Below are 21,351 nucleotides of genomic sequence, written 5' to 3' on the forward strand. Positions count from 1 at the left end.
ACTCCTCTTATCTCTTTATCTCTCTGTCTTCATCTCTCTCTGGCATAGCTAGCATTCTTTTTAAGGATGATGAAAATGTAAATGAACAAAATCAAATCAACCCCCTACAAAGTATCAAAACAGACCCCACTCCCGCTCTCCGTAACACAGAACTCCATTCACTACTCAGATGTACTGTCACATTATTCCAGGAGAACATTACAGTGAGCATCCCCGAAGACAACAATTCACTTGTTCCCCCAGATCCTGCAGTCTGTCTGTGATGACGGGTGAATCAAAGTGGTAACATCCTGAAAACATCCAGAGATTAGCCCAGAGTGACATCAATGTGAGCCCCAGTCCAGAGCTCCAGCTCACAGCACTGCACGACAAGTCTGTCAGGGTGCCAGGAACACTGAGCCAACAGCAGGCACCCCGCGCCAACTCTCCCGTCTCTCCTTCTCTCTTTCTTTCCCTTTCTATCCTTTTCTATCTATCTATCTTTCTCTCTCTCTTCTTATCTCTCTTTCTCGGCTTTCTGTCTCTCTCCCCTTCTCCCCCTTCTCTCTCTCTCCCTCTCTCTCTCCTTCTCCCTCTCTGTCTTTCTCTCTTTCTCTACTGCCTGGCTTTTCAAGACCTCACTATCATTCTCTAATTGGCTGAAACCAGAGCAGGTTACAGCTCGGAAGAATGTTCTGGAAATCAGAAGCAAAGACTTCCTTTTTTTTATGACACAAGTTGTCCTAGGAAAATGATCTGTCTGGAAATATTCCATTTTGTCTGAGGTAGAGAACTCAGAGATTGAGAAGATCTTAGAATTTGACACAATGGGAATATCCACTGCACTGTGCTAAACAGAACAAATAAAAAAAGATTCAACAAAGATGCCTGTCAGACATAACCTCCAACCTGTACATCAGGCCACTGGCAATGGACAGCAGCTCAATAACTGCTGGACAAGGAAGGGAGACGACAAAACATTTTAGTTCATTCAAGTTCAGCCTCCATTGTTCTCCTTGCCACCCACCAAGCTACTTTAAGGCTACGTGGTGAGAAGCAGAGAGAGAGAGAGCACCTCAAAGAAAGCCAGGGAGAAAGAGAGGGGGGCGGGCGGGCTCTGGATATGGTGGCAGGCGGGGCTTTGGGGCGGGTGACAGATCCTGATTGACCGTACTAGCCTGGCCCCGCAGAGCCAGGGTCCTTTTGAACGAGAAGGGGAGGGGGGCGGGGGGGGGGGGGGGGGAGGGGGGAGAAGGGCGGTGGTGGTATTTATAGACAACAAGTGATGGGATGCCCTCGTTAGCGCACGGCCCACTGGGCCAGATGACAAGACACGCCGCCGCGGGGTCATGTGACCGCATTATTCACTCCAGCGCCCTTGCAAGAGTTGTAGAGAGGGAGGGAAGGAGCCAGGGACAAGAGGGGGAGAATGAACGAGGGAGGAGAGAAGGAGCGAGGGAGGAAAGGGGGAGAGCAAGGGAAGGGAGGAAGGTTGCAAGCAAGGAGAGAAGGTAAAGAGGCATGGAAAGCGATAGGAAAGAGAGAAAAAGAGACAGAGAGACAGAGAGAGAGAGAGAGAGAGAGAGAGAGAGAGAGAGAGAGAGAGAGAGAGAGAGAGAGAGAGAGAGAGAGAGAGAGAGAGGGGGACATGACCTCAACATAGTGCCCTACTTCCATCCAGTTGTACACAAACAAACTTGTTCTCACCAACTGCCCCCATTCACTAACACAGACTCAAAGCACAAACTCTATGACTTGTTTAGAAAAGAAACTCCACTAAGGTAAGAATTAAACACACAGGCAGGTTGACAGATGCTTTTTTTTTCAAATTTAAGCCAAAAAATTTGCCAGAGATGATGTTTCCTTTTAATGGGTAGGAATGACAGTGGGCCATGTCTAATGATAGGTTGGAGGAGATACTTAGAGAAGCAGCTATGGTTACAAAGATAATACCTCACTATAAACACACACACATACTCACACATACATGCACACACATACTCACACACACACACACACACAGCCTGGCTGTATCCTCTAAACCGGGCCTCCCTCGGGCCCAGCAAATGCCTCTGAAACAGGGACCTGGCCCTCAAGCCCCCTAACCTAAACCTGAACCCCAGCCCCATGACTTATCTCTCAGACAGAGTGAGAGAGAGAGGGGGGGAGGGAGAGAGGAAGGGAAAGATAACCAGAGATTAACAGACAGAGAAAGAGAAACAGAGAGATGGAGTGAAAGAGACAGAAAGACAGAAAGAGACAGTCAGTCAGTCCATTAAGAGAGAGAGAGAGAGAGATAGATTGAGAGATGAAGGGGGGTGTTATTGTAAAGAAAGGTTCAAAAAAGTAATTTGAATTCAACAGAGAAGAATGGTGCCTTCCAAGCTGAATATGTAAATGAACACACACACACACACAGTCCCACACATAAAAAGATTCTGAGGAGGCAGGTGGGAGCTGGTTCAGTGTGCCCTAGTCGCTTTCAAGTGGCCCCTCTTCAAAGAGGCCCCGCCTAGGGATGACACCAACCCCTCCACACCACACACACACACACCAGATAACCTGTCTAGAGACAATACCAGCCCCTCCACACCACACACACACACACCAGATAACCTGTCTAGAGACAATACCAGCCCCTCCACACCACACACACACACACCAGATAACCTGTCTAGAGACAATACCAGCCCCTCCACACCACACACACACACACATGAAAGGGGAAAACAATCCCACTTTAGGGGGTCGGGTCGATTCAGTCACTTAAGAGCACGACACTCATTGTACTTGTACCAGATTAGACGAGCCAGACTATGCGAAATGGAGTTATTAACGCAGATCTTAATCCTGTGATGACTGGCACTTCTGATAACTTGTTTGGTGTGTGGATAGATTCTCTACATGTGAAGGCCACATATTTTGCGGAGAAGACACTGAATATATATTGTTTCTTGACCGACCACAGAAATACTGTTAGAACTATACACTTCTAATCCTTGATCTTTCGCAGTATTTTCTACAGGCACTGTTTGTCTGTCCTTTTGGATTAAAGTATTTGCTAAATGAATACAATGTAATGTAAGGAACATACACCAATGACCAAAATCTTACACCCTCTTCTTACTGAAGCGTCTCCCACATCACTGTTAATGAGACAGGGAGAGAAATGGGAGTTCCTATGCCACAAGTGATACAGTATACTGTCGCTGTTTTAGTTGGATTAAGGTGTTAGCCATCCCCAGTTAACTTCTTTCAAGTCTAGTAACGCTAGAGAAAGCCAGTGAGACATAGACATTATGGAATTACATTGGGCCACACAGAGATTTTGACGGTCTAGCTAGACTTCTAAGGGGATACGGGTTACCCCACTGACACACAGTATGCACACACTCAAACAGACATTAGGCACATTAGGCCTCTCTCATCCTCTTCTCATCCTTCCTCTCGCCTCTTCCTTTTCCTCGTTCCTTACCTCCTCTCCTCCTCCCTCCCTCTCTCTCTCTCTCCCCCCCTCCTCCATTTGTCCTCCCTCTCTCTCTCCGTCTCTCTCTCTCCCGTCCTCCCTCTGTCCTCCTCCCTCTCTCCTACCTCTCCTACTTTTCGGAATCATTGATGTGAGGTCTTTCTGTGAGAGCCGGCCTCCGCCTTGGGCTCTGTTACTGCCTGCCCACTGACCCGCTCCCTCGCCTTTTAAATAGGTTTTAGGGTCACAGGTTCAGAACAAGGTGACTCAACTGTGAACGGCGTGCGGCATCTACTTTCAAAGGACCTGCGATCTCACCTCTCCCTCTCTCTCTCTCTCTCTCTCTCTCTCTCTCTCTCTCTCTCTCTCTCTCTCTCTCTCTCTCTCTCTCTCTCTCTCTCTCTCTCTCCCTCTGTCTCTCTCTGTCTCTCTCTCCCTCTGTCTCTCTCTCCCTCTCTCTCTCTCTCTCTCTCTCTCTCTCTCTCTCTCTCTCTCTCTCTCTCTCTCTCTCTCTCTCTCTCTCTCTCTCTCTCTCTCTCTCTCTCTCTCAACCCTCTTCCCCCCCCCTTACCTCTCTTTCCTCAGCGCTACATTGTTCACCCCAAAGCTAATAAGGACAGCATCCCAAGGCCATGAAGAATGAGGGCTAATGGGGGGCTGGGGTCGAGGCTAAAAAGCCTCCAGGTTATTCACAATTCGTATCACCTGACTACATTTTCATGGGTTAGATAGAGGACAAACTGTGTAAATAATGAATGGAGTGATATTAGTTTCCATGAGTTATACTGATTTTCAAGGTGTTCAGAACAAGGGGTGGGGGGCAAAGGGGAGTGGGGGGGGGGTGCAGAGTCAGTGCTGCTTCCATTGAGAAGAGTCTCAATGTTACGCGTGTGAAGGACAAACTAGCCTGATGATGGACGGAAACCAGTGTTGATTCAAGACAATATTCACTTCAGAGAGTTTTGTTTGCGATAGCCGTAAACTTTCTTTTATTACCGTGGACATAAATGAGCCACCAAAATAGAAATCTGAGTTATATTATGAATAGCATTTTATATTTTCACAGCACGGCAGGAGTAAATATGTAAAGATTGTTTCATACCATTCCATGTCCACAGTCAGTCCCATCAGCCAGGGGCATATGCTGAGTGCGACACCCTTTGTGTTCCCCCTCCGAACTCGTGCACCACAGCCTCTTGCACTGTTTCTATATGTGGACAGAGGAGAAACAGAGTTGCATTGGGGACATTAAACAGTGTTACACATCTTCATAACTTGTCCAGCACTTGAAGATAATAACTGACCAGTGCTCACACCAAACAATGAATCTGGAACATTGACAGAAGTGTGTGGGCAGTTCCAGCGGAGTCCCTCGCTGACTTTTCCAGCCATCTGAGCGGCAGCAGCCTACAATTAGCCACACATAACTCCTGGAGTCTCCAGGCGCAGTCATCGACTTTAGGGCCATAATCTTCTTGCCTCTCATGTAGTTCAGCATTAGGATGTGTTCAGTGAAGAGAGACAGTTTGCAGGCTGAGCAAAGCTAATTGTCTCATAAAACCGTAAAAGCTGTCAGTCATAGACAGATCATTCAGAAGCAGGGCTGGGCTGTGCGCAGTCACCGCCAGTAGACTAATGGGTAACATGAATGAGAAGTGTCAAGACTTCCATCTCACTAGGTTTTGGAGGACACTCCTTATTTCTTCTTTTAGCAGACTCGTTTTCCAAAGCAACGTACAGAGAGGGATTCTGAACCTGCCACCTCTTGACTTGCACTGAAAAGCTAAACCTATCCCGCAACGTATTGTTATCTCAGGTTGTGTCATGGAAGAATGCTGGCTGGTTATTTTTTTAATGGTAATATGAGACAGGGAGGAACCGGATCCTGGACCCAAGATCAGCAATCCGTCTTTGGGATGCTCTTTAAATACAGCCCCTGGATTGGAGGCCTACAGGCTGGCTGTATGGTTTACTCACCATGTAAGGGCAGACTTGAGAACCAGATCCAAACATCAGCTCACACTGTCGGTTGGCATTGTAGATCTGACCAGGGAAGTGGACGGGCAACTCATAGGTCCGGCTCACAGGCTCGTCCAATAGGCACTCTCCGTAGCCAGTGCTGAAAGGTTACAAACAAAAACACATGCCAAAAAAAACACATACTTTATTGTGTACAAGAACTCAAGGCATTCTTATACATCTTCTACTGTTAAAACAAATTGCAAACCTGCCATCATTCATACTGAGGAAGTCCTAAACGCCATGTGTCACGTCTTTGTAAAACATAATGGCAATGTAAACAGCTTCTGTCATCCGTTCCCGACAGATCGCACTTAGATCTGCACAGGGGGCGGTCTGTTACCTAACGGTTTGATTGATACCACTTCAAATCAATGGCTGGTTGGTGAGTGGCAGCACCATGAACTATGCCGTCAAACATCAGCGAGTGGATAAAGGCACTTCTCCATACTGACACAGAGACCCAGGTCGACCACATGTTTGTCTAAGAGCATTTCTTTATGGAGCAGAGTAAACGGGGGATTTGGAATAATAAAGCACCTTTTATTGAGTTGCGCTGCTGCTTATACTGGGCCCAGCTACTTGGTGTAAAATGAATAATTGTATGTCAGCCACACCCTAACCCTACAGTACTGCACTCTGAAAAGACTACAAAAGCACAGCTGGACCAAAATGTCCCCATACCAAGAACCGCTAGCCAGTTTGAAAAGACTCACAAAAACTTTGTCAAACACCATTTGCTCCAAAGATAAAAGAAAAAGATTCATTTTTTTTGTCTTCTGTTTACTTTGTGACCGTAAAAAGGAAACAAGCGATGAGGTGCTATAGAATGTATACTTACGTGACATGTCGGCGCAGTTTTTACAATTTGTCCCTTGTGTGTTTGGAGTTAAAAACCCTGTTCCATACAGTACCAGCTGATGTGACGAGGACGGTAATTACACAGGCTTATCTGGTGTTACCGCTGCGGTTGTCTTTCATTTACACACACACACACACACACACACAATGTAAGAAGCCTTTGTTGTGCTCCAGAACGTGCTGGTGGAATGAGCATGAGGAACAGTAAGCTGTGGGATGACAGGTGCGAGAGGGAGACTGTCAGGGCGACAGGGGATCCCAGAGAGGCTCCATGCAGAGGCATCTTTCACCAGGTCACGTCATTGGCTAATCAGGGCCCTGAGACCTTACAGAGACCCTTTCTAAAAGACAGGAGGGACAGGGGGAGGAAAGAGGACTTTGATTAAGAGGCAACGATTCTTTTAAGGGGAAATCAGCTGACGAGGTAGATTGTCAAGAAAGGTGATTTGTGGGACTTCCCCTCTAGCACCAAGGATGAAATGATTACACACATGGCAACCATTACCTGACTGCTTTAAAGTGAGGTTATTTCGAAAATGATGTCAGGTTATCTCAGTATCGGGTTCCATGAAGGCCTGTGTTTCTGATGAGAAGGTAAGGCTTAGGAGGACTTTATGTATACTGTACAATGAGAAGAATATATAGTTTTTTTTGTGATGTAATGAGTTGTTTAGGAGTTATTTATTAAAGGAGTTACCTTATTTTGAATGAATGTGAAAGAAAATTGACCATGTGTAGTTATGCGTAATAACAATACATAAAAAAAGTGCACTATTTGTCACTTTGGATTAGTGTCTTCCAACTAAATAAATTGTTATATGCAAATAGACGTGGGTTCCCTGTGCTACGGGATGTTAGCCTAATTCTATAAGTATGCTCTGGAGCACAGGGATGGAAAATGACAGGGCTTCAGCACCACCAACGCTTATGCGGTTTACACTCAAGTGTACACATCAATTAGCAGGTGGCAACGCCGACAAGATTTGCATTTTATCTTTATGCACGGTTTTGTGGGCTCAAATAGTCTGGCAGGCTGCCGCGGCGGGAATGAATAGGCTCTTTATATTGAGGCATACGCATAATAATACAGCTAAAACACACTGGGGGGATTTTCATCAGACCTTCAGGTGCGGACACAACGGGGGTCCACTTCTTATTAGTTCACCGCTAGAGAGGAGGGAGGCGGGAGGAGGGGGGCGGGGGGAGAGAAAGGGGGTAGCGAGAGAGAAAGAGAGAGGGGTGGGAGAGAGGTGAGAGGCAGAAGGAGAGCGAGGTGAGGGCTATGGTGACTTGTGTGAAGCAGCAGGGAAGGTTGGGGGGGGTACATTTGATGAGACCCACCATCTTCAAGCTGTCAAGAGAGAGTGGGGCAGACTGAAGGACACTTCAGGAATAATGGTCAGTGAAAACATTAGTGTACTTGACCAGGTCCATCTGGAGAGGAGTGGACGTGGCGTCTGGATCAATGCAGCTCTTTGTTAACGTGGGCGACTTCAAAAGCTGAGGGGCTAAGCTCTCCAGGACCTTTCCCATCACTGGTATACTGAGACCAACACTCTCTCTTCATCCCTCTCTCTCTCTCTCTCTCTCTCTCTCTCTCTCTCTCTCTCTCTCTCTCTCTCTCTCTCTCTCTCTCTCTCCCTCTCTCTCTCTCTCTCTCTCTCTCTCTCTCTCTCTCTCTCTCTCTCTTTCACCCTCTCTTGCTCTCTGACTCTTTCCATCTCTCCCTTCTCCATAACTTTCGGTCTCCTCTGTCTTTCTCCCTCTCTCTCTCCCTCTTCCTTCATCCCTCCTCACCAACTGTTTCTAAATATTACCGCTGTTAAACAAATCTGTGGTCCTCTTCATACATGGAAGACACATTCATGACGTCCAGTTGACATTTAACTCATCCTCACACACTGAGCACAAAGGCATTCCGCATAACACGGTAGGAGATCCGAATATTCCACGGCTGAAAATGAAGAGGCTCTTGTCTTGTTTCGCTCATTTGTCCACCCGACCACTCGAGTCTCTGGGTTTGCACGACGGAAACTATGCGGCGCCCTTTGCGAGGCGTCAGAGTGCGTGGCCGCCACGAAGCTCCCAAGATGCAACTGGTCAACAAGGCAGCCTTTTGTTGCACACTCTCTCCACAATCAACAGAGGAGGGGGGGACAGATCAAAGGGTCACGTCCAGGGGGAAAATCTAATTATAACTGACATTTCCCATCTTAAAGGGAAGCCCTTCACAGAGGTTGGTGGTCACCGCTTGGCTTTGGAGCCCCATGAATGAGCTGTTGCCCCGCGTTACCATTTTGGCGGGGAAAGCACGCAGAGCGACTAAATGACTGTTTGTCCGGAAGGATCTCTACAGAGAGAGAAATAGTGAAAGAAAGAGATGAGAGAGATGAGATAGAGAGAGTGAGAGAAAGCAAAAGAGGAGAGAGAGAGAGACAGAAAGAGAGAGAGAGATTGAAAGAGAGACAGAGAGAGGGGGGGGGGTTCTGCCTGAGTGGAGAGACAGCAGAGGATCAATCGCCCAGGTCAACTGAGGAAGACCTTCCTTTTCAAACAGGAAATAGTGTCTGGAGCCAGACAATAACAACATGTCCACACTGTTTAAACACATTTTCCCTACACACACACACACACACACTCTTTCTACACTTGCACACTCACTTTTCCTCACACATACACACACACTCTCCCTACACACACTTTACACACAAACACACTCCACACACTCCCTAAACACACACACTCCCTACACTTACACACTCCCTACACTTACACACTCCCTACACACACACACACTCCCTAAACACACACACTCCCTATGCTCACTCAGTAGCAGGAACTAAAAAACAAACAGCTTTTATTTATCCATTCAGGGGTCAGATGGCTGAGGTTAGGGAGTTGGGCTATTAATCAGAAGGTTGTTGGTTCGATTCCCGGCCGTGCAAAATGATGTTGTGTCCTTGGGCAAGGCTCTTCACCCTACTTGCCTCAGGGAGAATGTCCCTGTACTTACTGTAAGTCGCTCTGGATAAGAGCGTCTGCTAAATGACTAAATGTAAATGTAATGTAGTTCAGAGACAAAATGTTCATGTACAACTTTGAAAGAAGGCGTCAGCTAAAAAATGACTTGGGCAGTCATTCAGTGAGTTTGTCAGAACCCAAGAGGCCGAAACAGGAAGAGGAACCTACTCCAGAAACTCGGTGATGTACTTGCGGCTGCACTTGGACCAGGACCAGGGGCTGGCATCGTAGTTCAGCGTGGGCGCCATGACGTGATACTGGTGCTTGATGCCCGCCTCCCGGCACTTGGGGTTGTCGTCGTGGGGCATGTTGAACCTGCCAGGAGGGAGAGATGAAGGGAGGGATGGAGAGAGGGAGAGAGGGAGGGAACACACAGAGAGAACGATTAGGGAACGGTCCGCTCAATGGATCAGCCACAGCAAAGGGGATAAATGTCAGAAGATTTATAATCTGCCTTTTTTAACAAGGGATAACCTCGGAACCCTTTGTGAACCACCCCTCCCCACACACACGCACGCACACATACCACACACACACACATACGCATGCACACACGCGAGAAAGAACACACACAAGACATACATAGACACACATGGACAAACAAGCATAAATGCACACACACAAGCTCCTCACGTGTCTATCAACCCGTTTCAAAATGCCTCGATAGCCTTCTACAGAGCACTACACAAGAGAACACCAGAGCTCTCACTATCGTGTCCTGTGGGACCCGCACAATCACCTCACCATGGCCTACATGCTTGTCCCTGGCACCTCACACTCACCTCCGCTGGGTCACAGGTCACAGGTCACGATCTCACGGAGCTTAGATCTGAAGGACAGAGACTGGCCACCCAGGGCAAAGTCTTACAAAACTCACATGCTGCCCCAAGACTTGAACTGATACAGCATAGACTGACCTATTCTGAGTCATAAATGAAAAAATGTCAATGTGAAAGATGTACTCAGTTTCACATTGGGAGTGATGGATTCAGCTAATCTGAATAGAGAAATCTGGGATGTCCAGAATAGCGCAGTCCGTAGAGGATTTCCTGTCCTGTTAAGACTGTCGTCCGGAGGATGAGGTCGGCCTACATCTCCTCAGACACACACACACACACAGCTGCGTAGTGTTTATTGCAGGATGTGGGGCTGTGCAGCGACTCAGCTGGGGCCGAGCCAGGCCACCACACAAACAAGGCAGGAGAACAAGGCTGACATGACTGGGCGCTGGGAGACTGGGGGGCTGGGGGACTGGGGGGCGGGGGGCCAGGGGACTGGCCCCAGGGGACTGGGGGGCCAGGGGACTGGGGGGTTGGGGGGCTGGGGGCCAGGGGAATGGGGGGCCAGGGGACTGGCCCCAGGGGACTGGGGGGCCAGGGGACTGGGGGGTTGGGGGGCTGGGGGCCAGGGGAATGGGGGGCCAGGGGACTGGGGGGCCAGGTGACTGGGGGCCAGCTCGGCCGTGCAGTGGCCTGCCTCTGGCCTGTAGTGATCTCCTCACAAGCACAGCAAAAAAATTGGGGGATACTGAAAAGAGCATGCATGAGAAACCAGGATGAAATACTGAGAATGGGCCTTTTCACCTTGATTAGGTAGTAAATCTGAGAATTGTGGCCGTTTGGCTGTCTTCGAGATATACTGGTGAGGATCAATCAAGATAAGTGGGATTACAGCAAACAGCTGCTTGTTTTCGGTATCCCCACTACCTTTAGTATTGGGATCTCTACTTGGGTCACAACAGACTTGTTTGAATATCAGAGCAGAGCGCCACACTTTCCTCTAGATCTGGCAACGCTAAACATCTGAGAGTCTCAGTAACTGAAACACCCCTCACTGGCTATTTAGTCCTCGCTCCCTGTGTTTACAAGGACACACTGTGCCATGTCACAGTGTGGAGAGCAGGATGGGAGCTCAGCAGAGCTGCTTCCAGCTGGGAGCTTCATAAATAACCCTCCCAGACAGCCAGCCAGGGGATACAGTTCCAGCTTTTGTCAGCAGTGTTGAGAGACAGCTGGACAGAGTCAGTGTTGAGGGTCAGCTGGACAGTGTTGAGGTACATCTGGACAGGGTCAGTGTTGAGGGTCAGCTGGACAGTGTTGAGGTACATCTGGACAGGGTCAGTGTTGAGGGTCAGCTGGACAGGGTCAGTGTTGAGGTACAGCTGGACAGGGTCAGTGTTGAGGGTCAGCTGGACAGGGTCAGTGTTGAGGTACAGCTGGACAGGGTCAGTGTTGAGGTACAGCTGAACCGTGTTGAGGAACATCAGAAGCCTGTCACCTCCTAGAGGGCCTTGGGAGCCCCCACACTAGGAAACAGACATGCATGCACACCTGGACACGCATATGGAGGTACACACATGCACAGACGCAGACACAAACATACGTGCGGACACAGACCCAAACACATTCCTGCAAAGATGCAGACACACACACACACACATCACCCCTCCCACACCAATGCCCCTGCAGACACAGGAGATGAATTACAGTAGCTTAACGCTTGGTGATGGATCACTTCTCTGTCACGGGATTAACCATCACAACTCTTCCAAATTTATCACAGTCAAAATCAAAACCATATTGCTCAACCCTGTGACCTCATCGACTCCGCCAGTCTGCTGGGGCCTCATGCGTCCAGGAAATTGAACTGCCAATAAAGTTTGCGTGTCTTTGGGATATATATCTTGAAACAATACGAATATCTCTCACGGAGGGCTCTAACGACGTCTCAAAATGGTCTGGGGTCATTATTCGTGATCAAACATCATTTGATGATTGAGAACTTTATAATCCCTGTCTGTGTCACCTTTGAATTGCTATCGAGTAACTACAAATCTCTAAAAGGGCCCAAGTTGGCCGTTTGTAATCACACCAAGAGTCACCTGAGAAAGGCCTCCTTTCCATTAAGGAGAAAGCTTTGGGCTTTAGTGTCTTTAATCTGCAATACTCTGAGAGAGTCTTACTACCTGACACTGGCTTTCCCAGAGAGCTAAACACTCAGAGAAGGCTTGTGAATGCAGCGATTAACCGTGCCGAGAGGCAAAGCCAACTGGCTGTCCAGCTGCTTGAACTTTAGCATAAACAGTTTCAGGCAGGGGGCCTCCGGGCCCTGACCGGCCTTCTGCTGCCTTCTACTGCGTTCTGCTGCGTTCTGTTGGGTTCTACTGTTTGCTGCTGTGTTCTACTGTGTTCTGCTGTGTTCTGTTGGGTTCTACTGTGTTCTGTGGTGTTCTGCTGTGTTCTACTGTGTTCTGTTGGGTTCTACTCTGTTTTGCTGTGTTCTGTTGGGTTCTTCTGTGTTCTGTTGGGTTCTGCTGTGTTCTGCTGTACTCTTCTGCCTTCTGCTGTGTTCTACTTTATTTTGCTACATTCTGCAGTATTCTACTGCATTACGCTGTGTTCTGCTGTGCTCTGCTGAGTTCTGCTGTGTTCTGCTGCGTTCTGCTGAGTTCTGCTGTGTTCTGCTGCGTTCTGCTGCGTTCTGCTGCCTTCTACTACCTTCTACTGTGTTCTGCTGTGTTCTACTGTATTTTGATACGTTCTGCAGTATTCAACTGCATTACGCTGTGTTCTACTTTGTTCTGCTGCATTATTCGGAGTTCTACTGCGTTCTTCAGCGCCACCACCGCCACAGAGAGGAATGTGTGAGCCAACAGGCCACAGGGACAGAGGGGGTAGAAGAATAACTGTCATTCTCATTCCACTGACTCACACTGGCTCCATTTACTAACAAGAACAACTGGGCCTGACTGAAGGCAAAGTTGTTGCATTCACGTCCAGGCTCCTGGAGAAGGAGGGGGGGGGGGGGGGAGACAGATTCATACACAGAGAGATTTAGTCCCCTCGTAACTCATCATTTCTGCACTGGGCCATGTTGGCTGGGAAGCGACTGCTGCAGTCACCACAGAGAGGCTCCCTGGGCATAAGAGAGTGGGTCCTGTGTTGTCTCGTAGCCGCTCGCACCACAAAGCGGCTCATTCATGCAGCTCGTCTTTCCGCTCACACATACGGCGACATCGCCTTGTTATGGAAACACACCGGAGCGAGGAGGCGTGTTATGATGACACAGTTATTACTCGGTCATAAAGACACACAGTGTGACCACATTGTGCGATGGGCTCGTGTTTCCGCAGTGCTCAAGACGGGGCATCTCGGCGTGATGTACCTGATCCTGAACGCTCACGCACCCAGGCCTCGTACAGTGTCGTGAACTGCACCGCAAGGCTGAATTCATTAAATAAGTGTTTATTTAATGCAGAGAAAACACTAATTATCTCCAAGTCCAAAACAGAGGCACCCTGCGGGCTTGTGTGTCTGCCACATCTGAAGCGCCCAGCGGTGACATTCACAGTAGCCAGAGACAGCACCTGATGCCTAGAGGGTTAACTCTGCCTGGTACAGCGAGGGTATTAAAACTGGCATGTTATTAAAAAAAATGGTGCTTTATTATGTTTTGCACCTGCGTGTGCTGTGCAATAAGTATAAGAGGGCTTTTGTGTGAGGGACGGGGTCGGGGGAAAAGGGTGGGGGGAGGGGGTGGGGGGGGGGGGGAGAAGGACAATCTGATGGAGGGCAGAGGGTCCAAAGGGAGTGTGTCTGTACGAATACTGAACATGTGTTGGAGGTGTGTGTGTGTGTGTGTGTGTGGGGGGGGGGGTTATGGTGTGTGTGTGTGTGTGTGTGTATGTATGGGGTGTGTGCATGTATGGAGAGTGCCTGCATACGTATGTGTACTGAGTGTGTGTGTGTGTGTGTGGGGGGGGGGAGGGGGGCTGTGTGAATTTGTGTCTGTGTATGTGTGCGTGTGTGTGTGTATGTAGTATGTGTGCGGGTGTGTGTGTGTGTGTGTACTTACACATGGCCTAGCTCGTGAGCAATGGTGAAGGAGGCGCTGAGTCCGTTCTCCTCGCTGATGGAACAGCTCCGGTAGGGGTCACACATGGTACCCAGCTCAGCCAGCCCTGCGGACACACACACACACATCACACACCCATACACCAAACAAACACACACACACACCCACCAAACACACACACACCTCATACACACACACACACACCCACACCAAACACACACCCACACCAAACAAACAAACACACACACACACAACATACACACACACGTCATACACCCACACACACACCCACACCAAACACACACACCAAACACACACACATCCACACCAAACACACACCCACACCAAACACACCCACACACCACACCAGACACACACACACACCAAACACACACACACACCGTACACACATACCTCATACACACACATACTTGAATGGAGCAGGCGAGGGAGACGAAAAAAAAAAGAAACTGCCCTGGTCTTTGGAAGGCGATTAAGCCATCAAACTTCTGTTCCGTAAGAGAGATTAGTGCTGCCCTGCCCGCCTTCCACCTCCCACTTCCCTCCCTCCTAACCCCCCTTCTTCGATACCACTCTGCTCTGTCACTGTTAGCTAGCCGACATCACAGACCTAAACTCACTACTGTACAGGAGCTGGGATAGGGGAGCCAATTACAGCGGCCGCATAAGATATGGAAACATTTCGAGACGACTGAAGGTGTGTGTTTACCCAACGTATCACACTTGTCTTTCGCTCGGCAGATGTCTTCCCTGTGAACAGAGTCAAAGGCGCAAAACATAATTATTGACAGTTTCAGGGCAAATGTTTGAGTCAGGATATAGATAAACACTTTATAGAAAGGGGTGAGGTGGGGGAGGTGTGGTGTGGGGGAGGTGAGTGTGAAAGGTGAGGCACGGGACGTCAGGGGGAGAAGGTGAGCGGTGGGAAGTGAGGTGTGGGAGGTGAGGTGGAGTACATGAGGGGCAGAGGTGACGTGTGGGGAGGTGGTTGAGGTGAGCGTGAGAGGTGGGAGGTGGGGGCGCTGAGGGATGGGAGGGAGGGAGGTGAGGAGTGGGAGGGAGGTGAGGAGTGGGAGGGAAGGAGGTGAGGAGTGGGAGGGAGGGAGGTGAGGAGTGGGAGGGAAGGAGGTGAGGAGTGGGAGGGAGGTGTGGGGTGGGAGGGGAGGGGAGGGGAGGGAGGGAGGGAGGGAGGGAGGGAGGGAGGGAGGGAGGGAGGGAGGGAGGGAGGGAGGGAGGGAGGGAGGGAGGGAGGGAGGGAGGGGAGGGGAGGGAGGGGAGGGAGGGGAGGGAGGGGAGGGGAGGTGAGGAATGGGAGGGGTGGAAGGGGAGGTGTGTACCTTGTTATGAGTAGTGCAGTGTCGTGGTGCGAGGGGTGACTGTCGTCCTGAACGTTCTGGATCTGTTGCCACACACAGAAGTTATGGAGGGTGGTAGCAGCATTGAAGTTCACATTCGGCCCCTCCTAGGAAACAGGAGACTGCGGTCAGAATCTGAACAGGTGAGCCTTCCTTTAAACAGGCTACTATTGTTGTTCTATCCCTCTCTTTACGTGAATAAATGTAACAACATACCTAAAAGATTTCCCAAAGTCAAAGAAAAGCAGTTAATTACATTCTAAGTCTTCTGTTTACAGTTCTTTAGAGTTACAATGCCAAGAGCAATAAGCCTCACTCAGCCCTTGTCACAGCACAGGTGTAAAGGCACAGTAGTATCATTTTCCTTGTGAGGATCTCTCTGGAGACATTAGACTGACAAGGAGGGCACTGTCCTCCTAATACACTCCATAGAGAATGGCCCGGAACACCTGTGATGACGTCAGACATCTTGAGAGAGCCTCTACGGGTTGCAGGGTTGAGAGCCCTCAGTCACCTGTTCATTGTGGATGATGACTAGCTTGACAATCATGACGTTGATGAGATTCCCCACGCTTGGGTCCCTGTAAACTGCAGCAACCTGCAAAAAGATGACACAGACAAGGAATGCAAACCTCTAATAATTTGAAATATTACAAGTTAAAAAAAGGAACTTTGGGATTGGAAAGTCGGCAACTTAATTATCCTGAGCGAGAGTTCGCCAAAAGTTCCGGGGGGTGTAATCAAAACAGTAACAGGTGACTAAAGAATGAAATAAAGACAAATATTATGGATGCCTTCTGGGGGTCAGTTTAATCAACAGTGTATTAGGAACAATTACAATTCCCCTCTCGGGGAAAACATGTTTATGTTCATGAGTGTATGTTTATATGTGTAAGGGTGTGTGTGCATGTGCATAAGTATGTCCACATCTCTACATACAGGACATGCGTGTGCGTCCATGCGTGTGCTTGGTAGCACGTATGCGTGTGTGGAACCTCCCCCTTCCCCTCGTTCACCCCTGTAGCAGAGGGTCACCATGCCCCGAGCCCTGACAGGAACTCATTAGTGCCCTGTAAACATTTAGCTTGTCCTAGCCTAGAGGGGGAACCTGAGGGGGAGCACCATAGGCTGGGGAGCGGGGGACCTAGAGAGGCACAAGGGGGCACCAAGGGGGGACCAGGGGGCACCCAAAGAGGCACCAGCGGGACAGCCTTGTGTGCTGAGGACTCTCCAGGCTCAGCTACACAGGAGGAATGTCCATCCAGGCCTGGTCTCTGTGGTAACTGTAAACACTATGACATCATAGCGGAGAGCTAGCACAGCACAGCCCATCCATTAGCTGCACCCCCGCCCCTGCCCTCATACACACACACACCCTTGGTGTGCTGTCACCATGACGATGATAGATCTACAAGTCTTGGCTCACTTCCCTGTCCTGTCCAAAGTGGGGGGTTCTGCTTTGTGTTGACTGGATTGACATTCTTGATCGATCAGCACCAACGAGAGCTGAGGGTGGGTGTGTTTTCTGTGAATGTGTCCGTGTGTCTGTGTGTACGTGTAGCTTATGTGTACAGGAATGGGTGGTAGCTCAGTGCAGTGCATTTGACTGGAGATAAAGAAGTCGCTGGTTCAAAACACACCTCTGTGTGTTGCTTTGAACAAAATGAATCTGCTTGATAAATTGGGTGTGTTCACATTTTGCAAGGCACAACCTATATTCTCTGTCATATATACTTATTTATTATTTATTTTCCCATCCTAATTAGTCCCTCAATTTTTGCACCACATATCGATGTCAAAGTTTTTGTCTTGATAAACAATTGCTTTGCTTGTATTGGCTAGAAGATTTATGCATCATTTAAGTTTTTGTGGCGAAAAGTGACATTTATGGTAGCACTAGTTAGCCACGTCACAAACTGGGGAGCGTTTACCTACAGTAGAAACAGCAGTTCTGCAGTTCGTTAGCTTCTGAGAGATAGCTAGCTAGCTAAAACTGCAAAAAGACAGCTGCAGAAACGCCATAGGCCAGTGGTTGCGTTAGACTTTTGCATCATCCATCATTTTGACGGACAGGGTCACAAAAACAATTTAAAACCATGTGTGTCTGCATTGCGCTAGTCCTTCACATTACCACTCCTAAAAGCACTGTGTTTTCAACAACACATTTTTACTATTCCGTATTTGGCTGTAAATCCTGCCTGGGCCTTAGTTCGAGGAGTCGTTGCCAAACAACGCCAGAAGTTGATAAAACGCTGAGTCAACTCTCTGACGCCCTCATTGACATTGTCTCTGAGAGCTACAGCCACTAATATCGGCAACCGCATCCAGAAAGAGGAAAGTAGCTATAAGTTAAGACTCTGTAAAGTAATGTTAAGACAAGGCCAAGAAACATATCTTGGCAGGCTTTCTTTTTCTCTCTTTCTTTGCCTCTGTCTCTCTGTATATCTCTCTCCCCTCCCTCCCTCATTCCCTTCCCTTCATATCTCTCTCTCCCCCTCTCTCCCTTTCTCCCTCTCTCAGATATTTTGTGTGATGTTTAAAAACCAACTCACACTGTTGATAATAAGTGCCAGACCAATAACGATAAAAGGTTTGTGGGAAAACTTCCATCCATGGGTCAAAGCTTATGGGCAAATCCCCCAAGCAATCTATATCAGGTATGGAAGAAAATGGAACTGGCTCAACTTGATACACTAAAACAATGTCCAAGACATGAAGTACCTTCCTCTTCAACAGTGCCAGACAAGTCTTAACAGTAGGTACTGATTAACTAACTACAAGATGGGTAATGATTAAATCGAAACAATTTTGTCCTTATATTGGATAATAGGGTACATACATGTAAAACAAAGACCCCAATTCCTATGTCAAATAACACTCCTCATGACATACTTGAATCAAATTCATAACCAGCCACCACATGACGCCAGGAAGGTCCACGTAGAGAATGAACCAAACTAAAGATAAAGTAATCTTTCAACTCCCAAACGTCAGCAACGTATCAATGAGCAGATAACACATTTCCTCATACGTGTGTTTCGATAGCATTTTCGTAGCATTTTCGTCCGTCTCATGTGTGGTTGAATTTCTTTGTGTAATAGTTTTATAAAACAATATCTTACTTACTACTGACATGATAGTTAGGATGTAGTGTTCCAGGTTGCGCCCGTGGTGTCGCACCATCTTGGCATCTGCCGTCACCATCAGTTCCACATAGCGAGGATAAGACAGGAAGCGCTTCCTCCTGGAGTGGGCTCCAGACTGGGTGGTTGAGGAGGAGTTGGAAGGGGTGTGTGGGTCAGTTTGGTGGGGGTCCACGGTCTTTCTCAGGGAGTCCAGCTGTTCTTCCAATGTCCCGTCACTGTGGAAGGCGACTGGTGTCTTCAAGTGATCTTCTGTGGAGCACATTATTCAGGAGAGTGTTAAAGTTGATTTTTAAACTTGACCGGAAATGGTCTAATCAGACCTGGACAGGTTCTAGACCAGGAATAGGACACACTTTATTTGTATTTTGTGCAAATGCAAGGACAGGTCGTATGACCTGACCAAAACAGCAGTTGGTTATGAGCAAGCACATACACATGTTGCTGAAGACAAGATCTGTCTAGGACAAAGAAGATGAGAAGAAGAAAGCCAGAAACTCTTTTTTTCAAACCTCATTCCGGACATACACATTTTTCTGCTTTGTACACAGCCATTTCCTGCTAGTATGGAACATCTGCAGCCAAAACAGAGACCCTCAGCCTACATGCATTCCAGTGTCATAACACAGCATGCTGGACTTTGACGGAAAGGAGTCCATAAATGACTGTCAGTAAACGCTTGTACTGTTTCAAAACAGTTGTACAGACTGGATCATCCGTGAGCTTTAGGGCAATGTCAGAGAAGTTGAACTTTGAAATTGCTGGAATAACACCTTTCCAGACCAAGGACACCATACTAATGATCCTGCCCTGTCAACAAGGGGCTTGCTGAAGTTATCACTACACATTGGGTCAAAAGGTCTCCCAAAACACCCCTTTAACTTAGACCACAGATAGTTTATGAGGCTACATGAAAGAGGCAGGGATCAGAGGACACATAGTTCTATCAACTAAAACGCAGCCAATACTACATTCAGACATACAAATAATAACGTCAGTGTTTCCCCTACCATTATAGTAGGGGGGCGCCCCGCCCCCCAACGCCCCCCCAACGCCCCCCCCCCCCCCCCCTGGAAGGTCAACTTAAAAAAAATAAAAAATATTTTTTTTAATATATATATATATATAGCGCCCGATCACAAAATAAGTAATTTAAGGTTACCTTTCCTATAAAACTGGGCTATAGCTTGCTCTTTTATTAAACAAACTAAATGGCCTTATGTTATTTATCTTATTTACACGACAGCATGTCATTTCTGTCTCTACATGGTCGCCGTCGCCCCCCCCCCCCAAAGCTGTAAACCTAGGGGAAACACTGTAACGTATTCATTAAGCAGGTATCTTTTTTCCAAGTCAACACAGAGGGGGGTTGAACTTGAGTCCTCTTGATCCACAGTCAAATGCTCTACCACTGAGCTATGCCCATTTCAGATTAGAGATACAGTTATTTTCATAAGCCGAGGGTGAATGCATTTAATGACACACAGGAGATACAGTTTATGTGGGCCATTGGCATCAGATCCAGCACCTTCAGACAGACCTCATATGAACTGCACATGTGGTTCCTAGCCGGCTGTGGATATATGAGCGAAGGATTCCTTTGCCATGACAGGTAGAGAGCAAAAACAGGGGAGAGAGACAGACAGACAATGAGAGAAAGTGAGAGGCAGGAGAGGAAAATAGGAAGGGCCATAAGGCCGGCCTTTTGTGAAGATGCAGATAAAGGACATGGCACCTGTTAATGTTAGTCGTTTTCTGACACACTGGACTGAGACTTAGCTCAAGGAACACGAGGAAGAGGGTGTGGTGAGGGGGTGAGGGGTGAGGGTGAGGGAGGTGAGGGTCAAGTTGGTGAGGGTGAATGGGGAGGGCGAGGGGGGTGAGGCGAGGAATGGGGTGAGAGCAGATCACCAACACACACGCTCAGGCCAAGATCAACATCGTATTTGGATCCTTAAGAATGTCAGTGCTTGTTGGGTGTGTGTTGATCATCCTGTGGGCGTACACAGCCCGCCAAGCTCCCCAGATCTCGGGGATGAAGGACCACATGCGCTAAGCTGTAAGAACTTTGGGATATTTCTGCTGCCTCACAGCGGAAGGGGGCAGGCTGTTCTGAAGTATTGCCAATACTGCACAAGGAACTGGAAAAGGAAGAAAGCAGGGGAGCAGTAGAAAGCAGGAGAGAGGTAGACGTCAGGGGAGATGGAAGCAGGAGACGTGAGAAAACAGGGGAGAGGTAGAAGGCAGGGGAGAGGTAGAAAGCAAGAGAGAGGTGGAAGGCAGGGGAGAAGTAGAATGCAGGGGAGAGGTAGAAAACAGGAATCAACCGTCAAACGCTAGCACAAACTTCCTCTACTCCAGTGTGTTGAAACTGAATCCCTTTGTGAGGAAGAAAACGGTGGAACAACATACCGATTATTCATACGACGTTGAAAGGTGACTTCCAATACTATAAACGCGCTTATGTAATGGTTTCCTAATGACCTTTGGCATTGTAACCTGTAGAGGCTCACCTCATAAAGGAGGCGACGCTCTGTTTCCCTCTGCACAACCCTGTTAGAGTGAACAGTTCTCGTTCCTTCTCTAAACACTCCCATCTCTCCTTTCAACAGACCGAGACAGAGAGAAATTG

The 21,351-nt window shown here is 48.3% G+C and overlaps 1 protein-coding gene across 1 annotated transcript in view; it reads right to left on the minus strand.

The window, feature by feature from the left end:
- LOC134021027 (A disintegrin and metalloproteinase with thrombospondin motifs 20) overlaps positions 1 to 21,351 on the minus strand; it is a 74,888-nt gene that overhangs the window by 42,730 nt on the left and 10,807 nt on the right. Inside the window, exons 4-11 of the mRNA XM_062461447.1 lie at positions 18,703 to 18,968; positions 16,091 to 16,174; positions 15,559 to 15,683; positions 14,931 to 14,971; positions 14,201 to 14,306; positions 9,515 to 9,661; positions 5,423 to 5,564; positions 4,548 to 4,652 (exon numbers count right to left, since the gene is read on the minus strand). Of these exons, the coding sequence (XP_062317431.1) occupies positions 4,548 to 4,652; positions 5,423 to 5,564; positions 9,515 to 9,661; positions 14,201 to 14,306; positions 14,931 to 14,971; positions 15,559 to 15,683; positions 16,091 to 16,174; positions 18,703 to 18,968 (1,016 nt within the window). The remainder of the gene's footprint in view (positions 1 to 4,547; positions 4,653 to 5,422; positions 5,565 to 9,514; positions 9,662 to 14,200; positions 14,307 to 14,930; positions 14,972 to 15,558; positions 15,684 to 16,090; positions 16,175 to 18,702; positions 18,969 to 21,351) is intronic.

The sequence above is a fragment of the Osmerus eperlanus genome, chromosome 5 (genome assembly GCF_963692335.1).
Source record: "Osmerus eperlanus chromosome 5, fOsmEpe2.1, whole genome shotgun sequence".
Taxonomy (NCBI): Eukaryota; Metazoa; Chordata; class Actinopteri; order Osmeriformes; family Osmeridae; genus Osmerus; species Osmerus eperlanus.